At 40.5% G+C, this 23460-nt stretch overlaps 1 protein-coding gene across 1 annotated transcript; it reads right to left on the bottom strand.

The window, feature by feature from the left end:
• Window positions 1–1032: 1032 nt before the first annotated feature.
• DGCR8 (DGCR8 microprocessor complex subunit) lies at window positions 1033–21131 on the bottom strand. Its single transcript, XM_048514015.1, has 14 exons — window positions 20922–21131; window positions 15351–16344; window positions 14742–14901; window positions 13475–13617; window positions 11988–12267; window positions 10918–11115; window positions 8257–8358; window positions 7090–7188; window positions 5523–5605; window positions 4880–4980; window positions 4262–4368; window positions 3487–3614; window positions 3088–3201; window positions 1033–2361 (listed from the first exon to the last, which is right to left on the bottom strand). The coding sequence occupies exons 2-14, from the start codon at window positions 16065–16067 to the stop codon at window positions 2278–2280; spliced, it is 2316 nt and encodes a 771-aa protein (XP_048369972.1). The 5' UTR covers window positions 16068–16344; window positions 20922–21131; the 3' UTR covers window positions 1033–2277.
• Window positions 21132–23460: the final 2329 nt, after the last annotated feature.

Raw genomic sequence — 23460 nt, 5'->3', positions numbered from 1 at the left:
TTGTATATGCCAACACTGGAGTACAGAGCACTGGGATGGAATCACTGCTGCCAGAGTCACCAACAATAAAGCTTCCACCAGGGAGCCTGCAAGTGGTCTGCCCACTAGGGCTCAAGATGCATTTCAGCAGTTTGGACAGATGTTCACTAGCATTGTATTAAATGCAAAGTTTTCTAAACATACACATAGCCTACCGACTCAATGTTATCAACACCGGTGGCATGAAGACATGATTAGGCAAATCCCCAGAATACCAGAAGTGCATAACTATTTAGTGAGGGAAACCCTTCCTGGAGTTCTAAATCTATACACGCCATTGTAGACCTCTGGCAAATGGGTTGAGTAGTGACTTGCCCAGACGTCAAATTAAGGAATTTGCAGAGTTCACTAGTAGTCGTCCTTGTACCACTACCAGCTACTAATCAATGTTTGCCTTCCAGACAGGAAAGCATCAAGGCATATGCATAACTTGAAAGGCTCCTAGGACCAGCATACTTTTGTAAGGAGCTGGCACCAATCACTTAATGCAAGAGGTAAGATTCAACCTCCTACTGGAGATCTTAGGCAAGATTCCTCCATATGAGGGTGTCCCACACTCTGGTCCTCCAGATGTTCATGGACTACGATTCCCATCAGCCAACAGGCCATGCTGGCAGGGAATGATGGGAATCGTAGTCCATGAACATCTGGAGGGCCAGAGTGGGACACACTTCCCCCATACCATCATTTTCTCCTGCGCTGTTTTCCTTGCACATTGCTGTGAGGACAGTGTGAAAACAGGACACTTTTAAAGCAGACCTTCCTCTCATAAGCATTTGTAAATGCCAATCAGATAATTAGAAAGTTTTTCAGAAAAACAGGCTGAGGTCAGCAGCGTAGAAGTAGACGCCGATCCTCTGCGCCAACCTCTTTAGTGTGTGAAAGTGAGCACAGGAGGTATTTTTGGGATAAATCATTGGATTGTAAAGAGTGCCGCTTTATAGGTTATATAAGCAAGTATTACAAGTTTAAGAAAGTTTATACAAGACAAAATTTGCATATTCGTGTTCTTTATTTCATCTTGATACAACTTGTTTAGAAAATCTTTAGTCCTCTCTGATGTATCCCAAATTTACATTCTAATAGTTTCCACAGCAGAAATTACTCTGCCAATGCTAAAAACATTTAGTAAAAACAAAACCTGTGACAACTTTTTAAAATGATGTTTAAAGGTTAATCCAGTGATTTTTTTTTAATGAGCACTGACGAGTTACAAAGTAAAGAATTTCTTTTCTGTAAAGCTCATGTAAAGCAAATGACTAAAGTCCTGATTCAATACTATTGGATTAAGACTATAGTGTCCAGGATGTTGGGATTAAATTTCTATTCAAGTGTTGTCAGTGTTTTTAGATTGCTTTTGAAAAGGAGGTTTAAGAATTACTCCAGAGGCAAGTCAGCAAATGTGGCTGTACAATCTTGAAGATCTTTCCACAAGCCTCACCAAACAAATAGATTAAAAGAATGAAGGGTGCTGTGTCAATCCCACGCAGTCATTTAAAAATCATTGTAGGGGGCAAATTGATAGCCAGATGCTCTCTCAATCTGTCTTGTCTGTAAACAAGCATGGCTCACTACGCTTTCGAGAGGGAGGGAGAGATATCCCAGATAAAAGGTGGACTCAATGCTGTTGGATACCCTACTTTAAAGGACACTGATGCAGCAGGCTGTCAGAAATCTGAAGCCTGCACAATACAATGAAAGCAGCGCTACAGGTCTAACCCTTGTGGCAAGAGGAACATTGCTTTTCCACTTTTTCGTCATAGTTGTCAAAAAGTGTCTTTATCAGTGCATGTCATTATGTGCTGAACGGCAGCAGAGCTCTTCAGAAAAACAGTTGACAGCGTGTTCACACAAGAGCACGTACAGTTATATTCCCACCTGATACATTCATTCCACCTTTTACATAGACATTCTGAATTTGATACTTAAAACATCCACTCAAGACAGCATGTATAGTTTGGAGGGGGGCTTGCTTCAGCTTATCCTGTGTGTGTGTACCTGCGTGCCCCTCTGTGCTCAAGCAGAGATTTTTGCCCTCTTGTATAAGTGTATCTCTCAGAGGTTAAAAGCTCAAAAAAACACAAAAGTACTATTGCCCTGATGAAGAACGATGCATATTTGAAGCAGCTTGGACTGTTTACGTTGTTTTGCATTCTCAAAACCAATTCTTAAATAATAGTTGGAAAATACTAGCTCTCGCTGCTTATTTATTGCTCCCCAATTGTTTACGTTTTCTGGTCACACATCAACTGTACAGAGAGGTTCGCTACCAGGTTGAGCAGATTCTACAATCGTCATCTTGGGCTTCTTTCGTGTTTCCTCCTAAAATATAAGAAACCAGCCCAGGTTATCCATGTTCTTGGTCCTGACAGGCAATCAGAATTCTAACTTCTAGAAAGACAGCTAAAACTTGGTCCATGACATGCACTCAGTTAGGACGCAGAGATTAACATCGTTGCCTTGAAAAATGCAGGACCCTGCCTCTTAATAGGAATCACCCACCAGAGAGACAGACCCAGTCAAGTAACACATGGCAATGGAATGAAGACCACATAAGTTCACATCTTTATAAGCTGCTTTGGGTCCTCACTGGGGAAAAGAACAGGGCAAAATCCTCAAAGGAATAAATCTTACCAAGGAGCCAGCTTATACCGACTGGCCACCAGAAAGAGTCTTTATTGCCTTGTGGAAGCAGCTGCTGCACAGCAAGGTTATTAGCAATGTAATTGGATTCAGATTGCTTAAAAAACCCCTGTAAGTGGCAGAAGTACCAGAAGCACCTAATATATAAGGGGCTTCTATTGAGGTTGACTGACATCCCGAGGACAGCCTCAATGTACATTTCTGAAATGCTTGCAAACCTAAGCAAAACGTATAGCTAGGGAAGTATTACTCAGGGGAAGTATTACGCAGAAGAGTAAAGTGAACATAGCAAAGTAAATACCTAGCCCTTAAGGAGCATACACTGTGTGCAAGCCTTGGAGGCAATTCATTAAACAGAGTTTATACCGATAAGAGATTCATGTGTGCTCTCAGAAGCGAACTCACCCTTTCTTGTGCCAATTTCCTCATTTCTTCCTGTAACTTGTTCAGAATGTGTAGATTTGGCTTGTTCTTTTTGGCATACTGCTGAAGCTCTATCACGCTTTTGTCAGAAGTTTCCTACGACAAAAAAGCGAAAGGAAGAGCTGCTCGACGGCATTTCAATTTTAAAACGAAGAGCAGTAACACCTATCACACTTCAGGGGAGAACTAAGAGGAAGCCCCCCCTCCCCACTGGATATTTTATTGATAGCTGACAGGGCCCAATGAAGAGGATGCTTCATAGTCACAACCTTCACCACAAAACAACTGCAGATGCTATTTTGGTAGCACAACGAAGGCGACAATTTTTAGAGATGACAGTGAAAAGCCGAGCCTCCCCCACCCCAGAAATATCACTCTTACCTGCTTTACCATCTTACTGCTCTCTCTACCATACATGCGCAACAAGGAGCCCCAGTTTTTCACATGAGGGTGAAGCAGCTGAAGGATCTTCTGAGATGCCAGCTGTTTTCCAACTCGCTTATTTTTACCTGTTTAATCACCATGAAAACAAAGCTGAAATGTCAGACTGCTAAATCAGTTTTTAAGGGGACTGGCAGTTTTTACAAGCATTCAGCAGAAAGCAACTATCAGCTCTTTGTAATGACTGACTTGATCACGGGGACACTTACTAATCTCTTCTCTTTTTCTGGAATATACAAACATCCAAACCACAGTTACCACTGGCAGTGGCAATCACACTTATTACAGTAGGAGAAACATCAAGGAATGCCGAATAGTTATCAAACTCTCTCTCAATTCAGCAAACCTTCACAGGATTCAATCAATAATTCAGCAGCCCTTACAAAACAGTCCTTAGAAAGGTCCCAGCTGAACTATTTGTCAATGAAGAGAAATGTGTGCATTTAGTGGTGATTTACAGGCTGAGCAGACAATACTTGAAAACCTGCTAGTGATAATCCAAGCAAAATTTCAGTACTGCTTCAGTTCCTCATCTCCGGACATCACTGAAACTTTACCAAGAAGATGAGATAAACAACTGTAGTTAAAGTCCTAATCTCCATCTGAAGTATTGGTGACCTCAGTTATGAGAATTTTGCGATCAAGTATTAAGGAACAAGAAGTACTAAAGAATAAAACACCATTAAAAGGCATTCAAACCAGCCATTATACTTACACCAGCCACGCACAGTGTGCTTCCCACAAGTCATGACGTATTCGCTCTTCTGATTTTTACCAGGAATCACTTCAAACTTTATGGATGTGTCACCCATTCCATGGTTTCTTAAAAACAGATTCGGGGGGGTGGGGGGTGGGGAGGTCTTAGTCAAGCAATGTATTAAAAGTAACTGAACTACATCTGATAAAATACACCCCAAGTCTCAGATGTGGCCAATGAAACAATTACTTTTCTCACCCAGCGTTTAAAGCAGCCTCCTTACCATCATACCTCCAAAATTTCAAACTTTCCAAGTGTGTAGAACAAGGCTAACCACAAAGTGTCGGCTTCTTAATATTACGAAGCAGAAAAATCAAAGACTAACACAGTAGGAATCCATGCGAAACTAAGCACTATTAAATCCCACTGATTTAAATGAAACAAGAGTAGAATATGCACAACTTTCTGATTTTAACTACCAAGAAAAATGCTGAACTTTTGGAATAACTGTGCCAAAAGTAAATCATTTTTTTAAAGATACCTGTGCAACTTTTTTGGAGAAGAGCTACCCCTCCCCCATTTTAATGTAGCAGTACCTCTTGATCTATAAAGCCACATATCAGCTCTCCGCCTTACCTTTTAAGGCACTCATGAAGGATTTGATATGGAGACAAGAGTCCAGCTTTACTGGTCAGTTCATATACCCGTGAGTCCTCAATACTGATATGGTTAAAATACTACAACAAAATTGGTAAAAACTGATATGAAGTAAGGCAGATATTTCAATTTTACTTTAAACAAAGCCTAAATGAACTAACTCCTAAGGCACTCTACTTAGCCCCAGCACAGTCTAAGGATTGTGTCACTAAGACATCCAGATGATGCCGATGATTTTGGGGTGTCTTTTGTGACTTGGGAACTCCTGATTTCAGGAAAGCAATCAGTTTGGTCTCTCTATTCCCTCCTCAATTTCAAAGAAAAGCAAACCTGTGACAGTTAGTATATTTTGGATTTAAGTATAACCCCAAAATGCTATACACAGCATTGAAATGTCTTCATCAGAAAGCTGTTTTTCTTTGTTATTTGGTTTTAAATTAATTTTTGACCAACTTGAAAATGGGTTTGCTGGGAAAAGTAAGAAAACCACAACCTTACAAGTGAACTTTCGCACTGATTTTTTTGAAAATACATGGGTACCAAATAAAAATACAATCAGACACGCATTTACTTCAGCGTTAACTCCTACTCAAAACCAATATGACTGTGCTGGAAATTTTACCTCTAGTTCTTCACTATCTTTGGGCTTTTCCTCAGCGGTCTGCTTAACAAAGTCAGGAATGAGGATTTCCAGTGTAGCTCGGGCTGTAGAACAAATGATCATAATAGTTAGGGTTCTGCTACAATATGGGATTCTGCACATTTGTATTTCCCCAAAGAACGCAGACAACAGCAATTTTTGAACTAATTATCGTAGTAAAGGCCTTTTCTTGTAAGAAATTCTGTTCACTTTCCTTACCCTGTTTACAACAAATATTAATTACTCATCTACTAGAAATGTGCAGCGAGAGGTTTATTAATTCAAATTTAATTTGAGCCAGGCCCATTCATAAGTATGGGAATGATTCAAATCCTGGGGGGAAAAGGATGCATGTAATTTAGGTGAGGCCTGAATTCTCCTAATCTGAGCAACTCTGGTGCTTTGTCATTGGGTTTCATTTCTCGAACCACCATGAATGGTAGAAGACTCACTTGGCAGATTAGGTTGGTTGGATAACATCCCTGCCAAGCACTCATTGGCCCATCTTCTCATCAACAAGGCAATCCCATTTGGTGTCTGTACAGTTTCCACTTTCTGTCATTCAAGTGTGATTTTGGACAGTTTTCCAATCCTAGTTAAGTAGGAGGTTTGCTTCTGTGAGCTATTTTGTTCTCTATGTCTCCGGTTGCCATCTACTATACCCTTTCTCGTGGAAAGAAGATAGGAAGATGTGAATCAAACAGTCACATCTTCCTGTCCCATCCTCCCATGAGATACTTTTTTTAAAATTAAAGAGCCTTACTTACACACTTAATCAAAGCCATTGTTGCCTGCGCTGGTAAGCATAGCATTATAATAAAAAAGCATTTTATCTTGGCGAGTCTGGTCATAGGAAATCAGCCAAGCTAGGTGAAATGTAGGTGAACGAAAGGGAGTGAAGCCCAGAATGGGCCAGTTTGCTTTGCCCAGTCACTCGGTTTTCATAAAAGCTGCTATCATGTCCCAAAGCCACTGAATTAGGATCCACAAAACCTGTATGCTAATTCATACCTCCCTGTGTAGGAAAGTTAATTCACTACAGAGTAGGATCTGCTCCCAAGTACTTTAGCTTTTGAGAGCAGGATTCATTGGGTGATTGACCCAATCTGAGAATTTTATTCTGAGTATGGGGGAGGGGAGTGTGCGGAACTGCATTTTCCGGATCATCTTGTCATTAGCCACTATGCTCAACTACTTACCGGGTTAAAAAGGCAAGTTGTTCTTCTCCATTTTCATCATTCTGTCTCTACACCCTAACCTTCTACTGTACATCTGAGATATTATGGATATAGCAACAGATTCTAACCAAACAAATACAATGAAATGTTTCTTCAGTGTTTATAACTTCTGTAATTTTGCCAGTTAAGGGTAAAGACAAATTTTAAATGTTGGGTAAGCCTCCAGTTATTTATTAATGATTGTCCCACTGAGGCTACTTAAAGTTACTACATGCATATGCAAGGTATGCATGTTTTAGGTTGCAGCCTTACCGCTACTTGGCTTCATTCATCTATACTGAATTACTGTTGCTTCAATACGGTTACATTACCAGCTTTATTCTTGGCGAGTTTTTTGCTGCTTGCAGTTCCTGCTCCATACGTCACTCCATCAATAATAACAGAGGCTCCAAAAGGCTCACTTGGATTTTCTTTAAAGAAGGAAGAGAGAAAACAGGAAACCACAATACTTTAAGTTTCAATCTATGTTGCCAAGGTGCCTGACAGTTATTAACTCTCCCATGTGGCTCAGAAGTCATTTGGCCATAATTTTATGAAAACAGGTTGCTTCTGGCACTGGTTTACAGATTATTACAATTCTTCAAAGCTGTATTATTGTGACAACTTCTTGAAAAACAGCTAAACTATAATTTAGCACCTAAACAGTCTGAAAATGACATAATGCCAGTTACTGCTACCAACAGCCCATTTTGTTATTTAGTAGCCCTTAAATTAATTAGGTCAATTTCCTGATATTTATTTTATTTATTAATTATTTTATTTAATATACTGCCCTATCCCCGAAGGGCTCAGGGCGGTGAACAATATAATATCATGTATAAAAACATAAATATAAGTTAAAAAAATACATTCTAAAACAGTATCTTGTGGCTTTAAAGACAATTTACTTGCTGTTAACATTCTGAACTGAGAAAAACATGTTACGAGTTAATGTTTTCCTGACATACTTCCATCATTTTTTTAAAAATAGTGAATATTCCAGATGCATGAATGCTGAATAGCAGCATGGCACATCATTTTACTCAGCAATGGTCCAACATACCCTCTGGGATGCTGGAAGCCTCTCCCCCTCTGGAAGCCTCTTCCCCCTATCTTTTTTCATTTGCTGGGACACCAACAGGCAGATGCCATGTTTTTGGTATCTGGGCCAGAAAAGTTGCCCACCTCTGTTCTGGAATGTGAATTTGCTGAAATACTTGGCCCATTAAGATGACAGAGTACAAACTTGACCAGGGGTTTCAAACATGTGGCTCGGGATCCAGATCCAGTCCCTTGAGAGGGCTTTTCAGGCTTGTGAGCCAGTTGAGGCATAACCAGAGCTGCTCTGGGGCCAGCCAAGACATCCCTCCCCCAGAGCCTGGCCCAAACAAGCCACAATTATGTCATATCTGACCGTTGTGACAAAAGAGTTTGACATCCCTGATCTAGACATTGCAGTCAACCATTCATTCTATAGAAAGACTGTTTGGAAGACTTACCACATTCAAAGAAATTGTAAACAGGGCGAACCTTTAGAACTCGTTGCATATATTCATGCAGGATGCAAACTTCAGACTTCCCATTGGGATTAATAACAAACTCTAGAAAAAAAAACATTTCAGGTATGCTGTTGAGTCCTTTCAAAACCTCTGCTACAAACAGTTCAGAACCGTTCAACATCAAATTAAGTCTCTTCCTTTGCACTTAAGTACAAATAAGTCTAATACCACTTGTTAAAACAGGGCAAGTTCATGATTAGCTGTCAATCCTCTTCATTGGGAGCAGGGCCAAATGCATGCTAAACCAAGAGTCACTTTTAGGATGAGTTCTAACTTAGGACACTAGTTGAGGTGTACTCTTTCATGCCTGTTTCTGAGTAGAACCATCTAAACAAATTCCCTCCCCACCATTTCCTGTTCTATGTGTAGGTCATGCTTAAAGGTGTAAACTTTCTGTAAATTGTGAAGCTATGAGAAAAAAAGTGATTTTTCTAGTTTTTTTCTGAAAAAAATGGACATTTGGGGGAGAAATTATAAATGAAATACTTAGTGCCATATCAAACAAAAACAAATTTTACTCCTTCAACAACACATGTATCATTGTAATTTACAAAATATAAAATTGAAATATTTGACATATTTATTGTTGTTGTTCGATTTCGATTTCGAATACCTTTAATGGCATATAGATTGTTTAAGATTAGCTTAGCAAGATAATAACAGCCTTTACAACTTTACAATTTCTGACGAGTTAAAATAACACCATTTAAAAATTTAGCCACCGCTTCCAACAGCTCGTAGTTGTGGCTGTTTAAAAGATATATAACCTTCTGTTTATCTGTAATGCCTTCACTTCCATGCAGGAAGGGGATTATGTGCTTCTTCCTACCTATCTCATAAAAGGGACAATCCAACAGCATATGAGATACTGTTTCCACAGAACCCATGCCACACGGGCATTTCCTTTCTTTATGTGGGATTCCAAGGTGGCGTCCAAGGCTAAAGGAAGAAGGCAGGGCATTACACCTAGCTAAGGTGATTGCTCTACGCCACCGGGCCTCAACCAGGAGATAAAGGTACTGGGCTGCAATTAGTCTATCCATAGGTATTCCCAGAGAGATCGGGGAACAGGTTTTATTAGCTTCCTCTAGCATCTGTTGAAACTCTCTGTCAAAAAGTCTCTTCTTGATAGCCCCATAGACCTCCTGCTCTATTAGCATTAGCAGGTCCTCCAAGGAAATGCCCAACTCATTAAGTTTGGCTTCGATTTTAACCCACCACTGGGTTGTGTGGAGGATGGAGCGTCCCTGGGATGTATAGTCCAGTTCATCTCGATTAAAACAAATCCTGGCCCAAAACTTGAATGTACGGCACCAGGCCAGAGTTTCCAGCCGATGCTGGCCTGTTTCTAAGCACAGGGCCGCATAGGGAACAGAATGGGGCAAGCCAAGGATTTTATACAGAAAGTATGACTGGACCCTTTCAACCTCTCTGCTCCATGCCCCTATCCAGATGGGGATCCCATAAAGGATTTGTTGACTCACTTTGGCATTAAATGCTCTCAATGCTGCAGGGATGTATCCTCGGCCTTTCCCATAGAGGAAGCGTATAATGGCTGAGGCACTTAATTTAGCGGCGGAGATGGCCCGATTCCTATGTAGTGTCCAGGAGGCCCTATGATGGTAGGTAGACATATTTATTGAATTTAAAACTTATAAATGCCTTAGTTTTCTATAGCCAAAATTGGAAATATGCAACTATATTGAATACTTGAAAGAAAACTGCAAGGTGATGGACCCTATGCTGTCTTAGCTAGTTTAAGGAGAATTGATATCAACACTTCAGCCCTACGTCAACATAATGTTATAGTGTATGCACATAGTCCTAAAACAGACTAGGGGGCAGGTTGGTTTCCCACAATGCACTGCAAAAGTACAGGAGAAGGTGAAGGTCCTGTGTTAAGTTCAAAAAGTAGAGAACTCTAAAACCCCTCTGTAAATTTGTTCTTCATCTCCAAGGGCAAAACAGCAGGTGGAAAAATAAATTAAGACAGCCATGTTCTTTCACTCAGACCATTTTCCTCTGGAAACAGAAGTAAATTGCAAATTGCTAAATTCCAAGGATTCCATTTTTTGCAGCAGCTATTATTGGTGGCAGATAATCAATTCTTCCTTCTTGGTCACCTGCTGTAATTTCAAGTATCTCTGAATCAGAACAAAAATTGTTATGCTGCTCAGGTTTGCTCCTGACTGCTGCAGGGCATGAAGTAAGCAGTATTCTCTGCCCTTGTCAATAACCAACACCATGATGAAATTTAGAAAAGCAAGCTGTCATGTACATAGTGGGCTTCTTGGTATTATGTAATATTAGATAGTTTCACCAGTCAAATGGCTAAACGTGCCAAGTCTAACTCCCCATTCTGAATTTCAAGCTGTCAATTAAATGGTCCAGGTCTTTTCTGGAAATACAAGCCACATTCACAGGGTTGCAAACCTAAGTACTTTTTACAAGTCAGGAAGTTTCCATTTGAACTGACTCTCACTAGTCAAATATCACAAACCTAAAAAGCTAGAACCAAAGATCTGGTGCTCAGAAGTCTTCTAGTGAATGACAAATAAATCATGAAGCTTGCAACAAAACCCCCGAAGCATCAAAACTTACCTTTCTTTGTAGGTGCGTCTTGTACAGACAAGGTAATCAGTTTTTGATTGGCTGGGAGAATGGGCCGCTCAGACTCTGCCTGTTTTCTTTTCATCTCACGGTTGAACTGTCGCCTCTCTGCCCAGGTTTTGAACTTTTTTACAGTTACTTGCTCAAAATCAAAACGCTTTTCAAGGTAATGTCTGAAATCTTCAAGATCTAGAATAATAAACCCATACAGTTGTTCCATGTTACCAATTCAGTTCTTTCCTACCTACTGGAAGCCCTCCGATCTAGAAACTTTATAACTCTCCTACCACACAAAAAGTTTCAATCTAACTTAAACATCATTGCTTCTACAGAAATGAGTCCCTTACAGGCCAAAGTGCTTCATCACACAATGCAGAATTAGCTTTTGGAACTCATTACCACATGTTGTAATTGTAGCAACTAGTTTACACAGCTTTAAAAGACAATTAGACAAATTCATGGATAGTGGGCTCTTCAAAAGTTATTTACCACCATGTCTAAAGGAGGCATTAAGTTCTGAGTACCAATTCAGAATGACTTTGGCCACCACACCATTAGAGGTTCACTGCCTGGCCACTAAATGGACTAATGTTCTGTTCTAGTTCATGCTACTCATCCTGGAAATTAAAATTCTGTAGGAACTAGAAATCTAACAGCCCCACACTGCCACAATGGGGTGGGGGGCACAGACTGGGTTGGTTGACCTGGTTCTGGAGATAATTGGCTCTTGGCAAGTGGGAGAGGTTCTAACTGCTTTCAAGGAGGCAGTTGTGAGACCCTTCATGAGAAAGGCATCCATCTGTTGACCAAAGCCGCATTTTTAATAAGGGCGATGAAGATTCGAAACCTCAAAGTCACTTCTGACTAATTATATGGACAACTAATTACAAACAGTCATCACACTTTCTCTTCCCTACCTACACCAGTTAAGTGGGTAGTTTTATGCCTAATTTAATGTATTTATATGCCAATAAAAGGTGCTGTTGTTAAATAAGTAAGTTCTCAAAGGCACTGTTTGCAAACATGAGTGAGACCCGAGACACTCAGTTTTCAGCACTTACCTACTGATTCGTCTTTGCACACTTCCACTTTGGCCTTCACTTGGCCTAAGGCGCCTTGAGCGGCATCTCCCCCAGAAGGATCTTTCTCATCTAAAGTCCCTGAATCAGCCCCAGTGGAGTCTGGCTCCTCTGCTCGGCAATCTGATTCTAAAGACTTATTGGTGAGTTTCACAGGCGATACTTCGCCATTTGGAGTTATGTCGTTTTGTTCCCTTTCCTCGTTTTCCTTCATTTTCTTGTAATGCAAACAAGGAATGCTACTCAAAGGAGGGTCATGTTTCTGCAAATATAATTGTACAAGTTAAAACTGAGAACCACAGGCAAAAGTCCAGCATCTGACAACGGTTTTGAAAGGCTGCTGTACACACTGCCCCATCATTTAGCAACACGACAAGATCCTGAGAATTTTTAGCAGTGGAGGAAAAAAATTAACCATTGCGTTTAGTTCTCCACTGTTCTCAAGTGTGCTGATTGTATATTTTTGGAAATTTCTGAAAGGAAAGCAAACATATAAACAGACCTTTGGACGTATGGGGACAAGTTTTCTCCCCATGCTTTTAGTGAAGTCCAGCTACTAGACTGTAATCAGAGTGCCATCCAAGCGTGGGCACAATTAATCAGATACTCCTACCAAAAAAGCTATTTTTAAAATATAGGCTGCATATCATGGCTTGTTCCCTATTTTTTAAATCTTTGTAACCAATATGATTGTGTTTTGTCACTATTTTTCCGCAGAGGAAACATGAATAAGCTAACTCTAGAATTAGTATCAGAGAAACTAGTGTTATTTTTTTTACAATAAAATTTCAAAAACTCTTTTGAAAGGGGACAGTGCTAAATGAATGCAACTTTAAACCAATTACTGTAGTCAGCCAACCAAAATGTTATTAAAAACCAAGACCTCCTAACAGAACAGGTCGTGCTCACAAAAATCAGCTTCTATAACTCAGAGCTACTGAAGTGTTCACCTTCATTCAAACAATACAAAATGCACCAACTCCTCATGACAAATTTGATGATGCACTTCAGATGGCATTCATTTTTCAATTTGTATTTGATGTATTTTGAACAATGTATTTTGAACAGTGAGCAGCATATGATATTAAGGCAGACAATGTGTTTCCCCATTTTACTGCTCTAGGCAGAAAATGTTGATATCTTCAGCTTGGTATCTTACCAAGCTACCACAGATGCCACCTCTTTAACCAAAGTCAAATTTCACACATGTGATCCTGCCCTCCTTACGCCACTGGAATGTTCAGTCAGCATTTCTTGCATGGTCCACCATTCCACATGAATTCAAGAAGACCCAAAGCAGAATGTTATATGGCATAGATGCATATATCTGCTGGCGGGGGGAGTCCAATACCCAACTGGACATGCCCAAACCTTTGTAACCCAAATAGTTTGACAAAGTCCAGCCAAGAACAGCAACATTCAAAATCTAATTATTTCAGTGGCCTAAATTACTAAATTTTGATCCATACCCTTATACTTCCTGTTCCCAAGAAGTAAGGTCTAGACCAGGTAACAACTCTGGATTCTCTATGGAGATATACAGGAATGCCTGAGTTATGGAATGTCATGATCCATCCATCAGGCAATGGCTCTGTAGGAGGGCGGCCACGACCTAAAAATAAAATAGAAAGCCATCAGTAAAACTCAAGTTTTCTTGCACAGTTAAAACTTTACTTTTAATAAGCTCAACTTGCAAAAGAAAAAAAACTTAGAAAAATTGACTAAAAGACTGCAGTCCTACATAAATGTACCTTTAAACCAATCACTGTAGTTGATCAACCAAAATGTTACTAAAAACTAAGATCTCCACAGAGAACAGGCAGTGCTAACAAGAAGCAGCGTCTAGAACTCAGAACTACTGAATGATTCCACCTTCTGAATGATCCCACCTTCATTCAAGCCTCACAAAACACACCAAAGCTCACGACAAATTCCACAAAAAACTCCTGATAGCTACTTCCACGACCTATTTGAAGCGAGTGTAGTGTATGGCCACCTTTAGTACAATTTAAGGCACAAATTGATCATCACAACCCTCTTTCCACATTAAAGATCAACTTTAGTCTGCAATCGTATGCATGTTTATTAGGCAGCAATTCTGCTTAACCCCACAAGAATTACTTCTAAGTAAATTGCAGCTGGTCATGAGAATCTTCAAGAGTTTTTAATTTCACCAACAGCTCTAATAGGAAAATGACTGGATGCTCTTCAATGCTTGTATGGTTTTCTGAACTCCCTGTATTTTTAAATAACAGCATAACAATGGGATCCTCAAAACTTTCCAAGAAGCTGATGAATCTTTACCTCTACAAATTTCACACCCAATATGCACCAGAAACGGCCATCTTTAAGTCATAGACTCACTACAACAATGCAGGTCTCATAACCAATGACCAACCCCACCAGCCAAGTACTGCGTTCCACTCATGTAGTTCAATAATTTCTTTTGCTGCTTCCTAAAGATTACATATAGAGAGAAGTGCCAAGTACCCAGAAAGCTCCAAAACAAAAGTTGGAAGAGCCTGATGCAAGTAACGTATGAAGCCATTCACTTTAAGAACTTGTCTTCTCAGGTATTTACAAACTGAAGACATGCCTCTTTGTGTGCGTGTGTGTAAAGTGCTGTCAAGTCACAACTGGCTTATGGTGACCCCAGCAAGGGGTTTTCAAGGTACATAAAAGGCAGAGGTGATTTGCCTTCATGTACATCATTAGAAAATAATATAAACTACTTACTTTTAAGAACGGTTTTTATTTTGGTAATCATAGGCTGCACACTTGTCTCTCCATCAGATTGATGGTCGCTCTCCCCTGCATATTTCTCATCAATTTTCCTTTTCTTGGGAACACAAAGGCCCTCTTCCAGCAGAGCATCCACATCATTATCAAATTCATCCTGAAAGATACAGTGTCAGATCCTTGTGCCCCTATAGTTACTCCCCTTTTGGGACCATGCTGACCAAGCAAGATTTATTCAGATAGCAAGAAATTCCAAGGTAATCCAAAATCAAAGTGGCCAAGCTTTCGTTACATTATCAGCTTTGCTCTTTTTTTTAAATACTCAAAGACCTGGAATAATTATTGGTTCTTTTTAAACTATGCTGGTTGTTGACCATGATAATAAATACTACTACTTCTCAAAGGAGATTTAAAAAGCCTACACAACAAGAAGTAAATCAGCACATTATACACTATTGTGTTATTAAGGAACTCTTAAGCCACAAAAGTTTTACTTGAAAAATTAACTAAAAGATTGAAGGCAGACATTTCAAAAACGGATAAATCCTGAGAAAAGTCCATCTTCGAAATATTTCTATACATGATTCGGAAAACAAATTATCTCACCTCATAAGAATAATTTAAGGTCTCTTCATCTGCTTTGTCTCTCTGAACAATCGCTTTAGACGTGAACCCTCCTTCTTCATCTATTTCCATCAAGTTGTCAGTGAAGTCTTCTAAATCGTCCAGAACTGCATACTCCACTCGCTTTTCTTGATCTATATCATTCTCATCATCTTTTTTGTCATCAGTTTCACCGGCTACCCGTGTAGCTTGACCGTTACTACCCCCAAAAGGACAAACATGCACATCACCATTGACATTATTAATACCTAAACCTGAATCTGCCTCATAATCTTGCTCAGCTCCAGTGTACAGAACTTTTCTGTCTTTGCTTTTGCAGCTTTCTGTAAAGCTAACACTAATCTTTACATCTTTAAGCAACTTAAGATCAGGGGTGAACTTTCTAACTGAAGGCGCATGACGAGCAGTTCTTGGACTTTGGTCGCTGTTAGGATCTACAATAAGACGACTGTTGTAGCATGAAGATCCCTTCGTGAGAAGCTGCATTCTGCCGACAGTGTGCACGTCCCCAGCGGGGGTCTCTGACTGTCCATCACCACCAGAGCCAACGTCCATTACCTCTGCGTCACTGGACGTTTGCAGGGGAGGTGGTGGAGGCTGTTCATTAGGCGGCAGTGGTGGGGGACAAGAATCATTCTCCGCATTGACTTCTGTGGCTAGCTCTTTTGGAAGGGGAGGTGCATTTTCATAAGTCTCCATAGTTAAAACTTAAAAAAAAACACAAGGCTTTAAAGTATATAATCTATATTCCTAACATGCAGAAGTCCGTCAGGATAGGTTTTTGTCATGGTCTATTCAATATGCAACACTGATGATTCAGTTAAGCTGACTACATTGTTCTTTTCATTAATGTAGACAGCTTTCAAAATCACTGTCTCAATTACTGGAAATCACAATGCATTCAGCTTAAATAGCTGAAGTCGAAGTGGAGAGCATCTTCGCTGGCTGCACGCAGGTGTCCTTGTCTTCTTTCAACCTACAAAGACAAAAATGTATTGTCACAGAGGAGTTTTGGCTTTCTGTTGTTCGACTGTAGAGCGAATTCCCCAACACGGAATTTAGAATGACGTCTCTTTTACCTTCATGCTGCTAAACAGTATCACAACTAGCAGCTTCTTCTACAGATATTTGTGCTTCCTGAATTCAACAGAAGCGGGTGATGTGTAAAACATTTAAATTAGGCCATGGCAGAACAGTCTTCTTTCCATTCACAAGAAATCACTAAGTGATCTTCAAATAACTCCCCCTAGCCCACAATACTGTGGAAAACTAATGACATATATAATCTTGCTTTAGAAAGGCAACTTCATTCCCCTCACAGTTCAAAGCAAAACAAAATTCTTTCTCAAAGAAACGTTTGACCACCCATCAGCAAAATACAAAGCTTCTAGGCAGACAAGCAAACCTATCTAATGCCTCAGCAATTACGTCTTTTGAAGGCTGAAATTCAGAGCCTACTTAAAGGGGTGCTTCAAAAACTCACAGCTACATCATGCAGGAAGTATCTTTTTTTGGACTTTTCACAAACTATACCATCCAGGAGCAACAAACAATGGTTAAGAGCTCCAGATAAGGACTGGCTGATTCCAGTTAAAATCCACAGATTCAGACCAAATACACAAATAATGTTATTGCTATTCTCTACAATGTCCAAAGCAATGTATACAATTGTGTATAAAATTCAACTTACATGAAAGACTGACTGATGCTCAATGGGTGAAATCAACAAAACATATTTTATGGAACTTATCCAGAAGATTAATTCTGAAGAACTTGTACAAAAAGGCTCCATAAACATTTTATTCCTGGTCCTATTTTTGAACCCCACATCAAAACAAAATATTGTGTTTTAAATAAATATGTATTTGAATTCTTCCTTCAGTGATCATGGAGATAGATGGGATAATTCTTACCTGGTAACTGACTTCTCCAAATCCCTTTTAAGAAAACCTGAATGAAGGGTTTTAAGTCTTCCTACTAGCAGGGAAGGAAAGAATTACTCTCCTCATCCACCCTGCAAAACCCAGCTGGAGAAATCTGCTCAACTCAAACCTTTACCAAGCAGACATACTATACTAAGTATTTTGTAAGAATCACAAGGGGAGCAAGCAGCCTCAGCACAACGCATCCCTCTTTCTTATGGCTCTTTCCACAAACTAACTGATTCATTTGAAAAGATAACAATAACAGATGGAAAAAAGGAGGAGTCACAAAATCACCCTGGGTAGGTGGGTAAGAAAAACGGGTAAGCGAAGATAAGAACCTGCTTCCATTTGTGTTTTAACACTTGTGCCACAACAGAATATAGGCAGAATTGGAGAAATAGCCTGCTGAGAAGATCCAGTCCTGTTTGGTATTTCAAGTGGTATTTTACCACCCCCCCCCACTTTTAATGAGGAAGGGCATCAACAAAAGATGTCTTGAACATGTTTCTCCCTGTAACTATGCGTAATCTGGCTTGAGCACCTCCTGTGAGAAAGGCTGATGATAAATAACATAAAGAAAAATGAAGAAAACCAATCCCAGCAGTTGCTGTAAGGACAAAATAGAGAAGCCCTGAGATCCTTGGAGGAAGGGTGGGATAAAATGTAATTACATGCTAATTTTCTTCTGAAGTATACATAATGAACGAATAATGCTACAGACCATTAAGGGAAACATTATTATTCCAGTATTTTCCTCAGCAAACATGAACAGCATGGAAACAACAGATGCGTGTACATAAGTCTATGCCTTATCAGCTTGCATCTTTATATATTTATTTAGAACATTTTAATGCCACCTCTCCAGGCACATGCCTGAGGCAACTTACAAACTAAAAACAAATAAATAAAAACATTAAAAGATATTTAAAATCCCAGCATAAACAATTCTGGGCCAATCAGATTCCTCAGATGTATTCACAGTTTACGAAAACTGTTGGAATAGGCATATTTCATTTCATTCATTTGCTGTGGAAAAACATCAGCATGTCTCTTAATGGTTTTCAATTAAATAGTTATCAAGGATGTCTACCTGAGACAAGTTTTATTTACATAAGTATGGATAACAAAGCTACCAAATTAAGCAAGGATTACTTCAGACCTAATCACAGCTACCTGTGAGGACATAAATATTTCCAATTTCAGTGCAACTTATTTACAAATTAAGGCTCAAAGTTGTAGTCTATTCTATTATTTTAGTATAACTTTATCACCATTGATTTTACTCCCCAATTAAACTGACGTTTATAACAGGAAAATGAAGTTGCTACAGTGATGCAACATGTTTTACAGAGGGCCAAACATACTGCTCATGCCTAATATACTGCAGCAGAGTTAAGTATATCTGCCCAGAGCAGGACCAAAGCAATCTCGATGCTCAAGGAGGTATCAGTTTGAAAAATCCATATTATAACATTCTGATCATCAATAATCTTCACGCTGCTCTCATAAGGGACACAAGTGTAAGAGGAAAGTGACCTCAACCAAATGAGAAAGAGGCACAGAAAAGACAATAATTTATTCTAAAAAAGAAGGAAGCAGAGAAAAATATTAAAGATTTAAAGACACAGTGTAAAATAAACACCTTTTAAATCTGGCAATTGCAAGTGGGGGGGGGGAGTACAAGCTCTGTGATGCAACAGACCTAAGTTCAAATCCCCACTTATGTTAAGGAAGCTTGCTAGGTGACCTGAGGGCAGCCTCATGCTTTCAAACTAACTTATATTACAGATTTGTTACGATAATTAAATGACAGAGATGAGAACGATGTAAGCAATTCTGGGTCCCTACTGGAGAGAAAGGTGGGGTACAAATGAATTAAATAAGTATGCTACTTGCATGTAATGAACACAAGAAATTTAGGAGAAAAGCAGATATGTATGCATTTTTTTAAAAAGGATACATGCATCTGTGCTCAAGATAAGTATGCAATAACCTGAGTAGTACTAAAGAGAAGCACAGAAGTGATTCTGAACATGATGTGGTATAGTTTCAGTTACTCACATACTTATTGATGTTTACCGCCTAAGAAAAATTAGGCAAATGACTTCCCATGCTTGAGGGATACAGCTAAGAACTGGTAGATCTTGGAATAATTTAAATAGCATTCAACTGCAGAGTAAATGTGATTTGGGGTAGATGGCAAAATAGACGTTTCTAAGATAGTAAAAATAAGAGGTTGCTGTGTGTTGGGAAAATATTCTTGGAACCAACAAATAACAACATAGCATCCTGTTTGCAAAGTCAGGTAAAAAGTCAAAAGGTGGGAATGGATAGAAAGAAGGCCTTTCATTTTGGAAGTTCTGTCGCATTAACCAATAGCGTTTCAGTCTGTTATGCAGACTACAGAATCACTGTGGTGATCATCTGATATACATTAACACCACCAGTTGCAATGCCATGAATTCGGATAACACCAAGGTATCATAAATACACACATGGGCTCATGCGTGAATGACAGCAAAGGTACTCCCAACTTTGTTATGAACATTCTTTTAAACTGGAGAGATCAGGGGCAGCGATCTTAGGCTGTGGCTCAAAATTCTAAATTTTGCCAAAACTTTGCAATGAAAGGACAACAGTATCTGTACCACCCCATTCAGCCCTGCCTACAAATGAAAGATAGTAAATACAATATTAACAGGGAGATATCCCCCTCCTCCAAATCTGTACTTCTTATACTGAGTCAGACTGCTAGCCCATTCAGGTCAGTGATGTCTGTTTTGGCTGGTGTGGCTCTTCAAGCATCAGTAGATAGGTTTTCCCCTTTGATTGGAAAAGCCAGAAAGGTAGTTGTGTTAACTGCTGCAATAATAAAAGTAATAATAAAAATAGTGGCACTTTGCAGACTTAACAGATTTGCTGTAGCATAAACCACACAACCCTGCAGGATAAACAACCTTCCAATACTGACAGAACAAGTTCCAAAGCAATACAATGTCAGATTACAATTAAGAGTGGAGGAAATTGGGAACACCTGATCTGCCACTCCCCTTTCAGAAGGTGCCACCCTCAGGGTGCTTAAAAAGCAGCCCTGCATAAAATGGTCCAGCAAGAACAAGCAGGGTTCAACACCTGCTGTTAAATTATATTATTGGGTTGACAATTTTAAAAGTCTGCTTCAGTCGTCATGAGTATCCAGCGTGAGACGAAAGCGAGGTGATCCCCCCTCCTAAACATATGAGTTAACGTCTTTCAGAAAAAAACTCTTTTAAGGGAAACCAGGGGCTGAAACTGGGCCGTGATGCGCGCAAAGCCTGCAAGAGCGGTGGAAACGAATCAGGCAACGATCGCTAACTTGGGGAAATAATGGTTATTGAGGAAACTGGGGGGGGGCATTTTTTATGGAGAAAGAGGACCCCACGGGTACTTCCCCGCTCCCCAAATGGGGCGCCACCAGCTCCGGGGCCCTGGGGGCCGCCTGAGTGGAGCAGGGCCTGGGCAAGCGGGCGCGCTCTCCGTCTCGTCCCCGCCGTCGAGGAAGGCGGAGCGGAGGCTCCGGGAGGTGGCCAGGCCGCGCAGGCCCCGTTCCTCACCGCGCCCTGCCGGAGCCCACAGGCCCGGCACCCACCTGGGCCATGCCCGGCGTTCCCCGCCGTCGCTCCTCTACGGCTCGCCCTTTTAGTTTGGCTTAGTTTTCCCGCCACCGAGCCCAGCTGAGGGGAAGGAACGGCCCGGAGGCGCCGGGGTCTTCTCGCGCGGCCTCCGCTTCGCCCCCTTCAGAGGAGCCGCTCGCTCGGCCCCGCCGCCATCTTTAAACGTCTCGTCCCGAAAGCAGGCTCGCTTCGCCCCGCCCCTTTACTGTCCATCCAACTTGGCCAATCAGCTACGAAGGTCGAGCGCGGTGTGCGTCGCGCTTTTTTTTTTAATTGGACCAGCCGGCTCGGGTACTTTTCGACGCGCGGCAACCAATAGAAGAAGACACTGGTTGGGGAAAGTGGCCAATAAGAGGAGAGTGGACCGGGGCGGGGGCAGGAAGAGGAGACCGAGAGTGAAGAAAGGGAAAGGGGGTGGGGCTAATGAGGACGGAGGAGGGGAGGGGCTTCCGGTTTGGAGGCTGAGGAGATGGTTGGGTGTCAATTGTTTGCCCAAAAGTGGTTTTTTCAGTGACATCCTAAGCAAAGTTAGACCTTTGTGGCCCAATGGATTTAGAAGAGTAAAACTTTGTTTAGGAATGTACTGCTGGAGTCTAAGCATATTTAGGATTGCACTGGTGGAGTTTAAGCATCTTTACCCAAAATTAACCCTAAGGAACTCAGAAGGGCTTTACAGTTTAGCATGGATATTTAGAAACTCAATTTGTTTTTAAAATACACACTGCAAGGGTTAACCTGCTGAACTTTCTGCTACCTGGGGATGCCAACTTCCAGTTGGGATTTGGGATCCCCTGGAATTATGGTTTCTCTCCAGACTATAGAGATGAGTTTCTACAGATAAAATGGACGCTTGGGAGGATGGACTGGGTGGCTTTGTACCACACTGAGGACTAAATGGGGGAAAGGAAAATGATGCAAGCCAGTTTGGGTCCCCATTTCTTAAAAAGGCAGGATATAAATGAAATAAGTAAATAAATAAATCTGATGGCCTTCGAGGTACCATAACATTTATAGGAGTTTTTTTTAATTAATTTATTAACAGATATGCTGTAATCTGTCAAACTGAGGTTCACGGTAGGTTCCAAATGTTCATTAGTACCATGAAACAAATCACAAGAAACAATTCTGAAAGCCCAGCTGTCAAGTCCCTCATAGGATTCAGTTTGTTTCCTCTGGTGGCAGCAGTTGTGTCTCTATCTCCCCCCTCCTTGTTCTTGAACTTTCTTTCACAGTAGATTAATGAAGCATTGTAATAGTCTCCTGGATCAAAGACAAAGGACACAACATCCACCCTGTTCTATAAGCTACTTGTATTTTCAAACAGAAGTAAACAAGCTGTCTCTCTCTACCTGCACAGACACACACATATAGCAACGATCCAGCTTCTTGACAACATTATGAAGCCCAGAGACATCTTGTTTATTTTGTCATATTACAAATGGCATCAGAAGGCCATATAAAGTTCCCCATGCAGCTATGTGTTTATCAGCCATCTAATCGATCAAATGAAAAATGAAGTCACATTCTAAAGGCCAATTTTAAAGAACCACTAACTGTTGAATTCATTGATATTACCTTGAAAATGTAGAATGTCCTTACTGTGTACTCTGTTTGGCCAAATGTGGGACTGCATTTTAACAACTTCCAGGATTGTTACAGCTACAGGTTCTGGTAAATAGATGGGACGGATATGTGTTATTTCAAGGGAGAAAGTAATCAGTTCAATATTTAGCACAGCAGGCTAGGGAAAAAATAGAAACAGAAGAATCTCATCAGATCTTGGAAGGCAAGCAGGATCTTCCCTGGTTAGTTCTTGGATGAGAGACCACCAAGGAATACCAGGGTCGCAACACAGAGGCCGACAATGGCAAACTACCTCGGAACATTTCTTGCCTTGACAACCCTACTGCTTTGCCATAAGATGACTGCAACTTAAGGCAAGAAAAATAAATAAGTAAAAATCAGCCCATAGCCTTTTCTAGTCACAATTACCATGCCAAGTAATTCATGATTGCAAATATGAATTCTGCTTGAACTTAGACGCTTTTTTTTGGCATTAACTATAATGAATGTTCAGTAGGATATCAGCTCAGTAACATAGAAGGAGTTTTATGCAAGCCAAGGGACACATAGATTAAACCATGCACAATCGTTTATCTTGAGGGGGGGGGGCGTTGGTTCTAAATTATTAACGTCTACTTGATGGCCTTCACTGGAATCAACGCTCACCCCTCCCTTGTACATGCAGTCTGGGAAATCAAGAAGGCATTTGCATTACTGCTTTTCTAGCAACTTTTCCAGTCATTAGCCAGGATTCAAAGATATAGTGTAACACAGCAGCTAGGAAAATGGAGCCACCAAATCAGACAGAGCCCACCCTGGTTTGAATCTCGCTTTTGCCACGAACTCCGTAGGCAGCTTTAGCTTAGGAGTATTCAGCCTCAGCCACAGTTTGCAATAAAAACATGAAAGTACCCGACAGAATTACGGCTAGAAAGTGTAAAGTGCCTTAAC

This window comes from Sphaerodactylus townsendi, linkage group LG13 (genome assembly GCF_021028975.2).
Source record: "Sphaerodactylus townsendi isolate TG3544 linkage group LG13, MPM_Stown_v2.3, whole genome shotgun sequence".
Lineage (NCBI taxonomy): Eukaryota > Metazoa > Chordata > Lepidosauria > Squamata > Sphaerodactylidae > Sphaerodactylus > Sphaerodactylus townsendi.
This window is presented reverse-complemented; position numbering and strand designations above follow the sequence as displayed.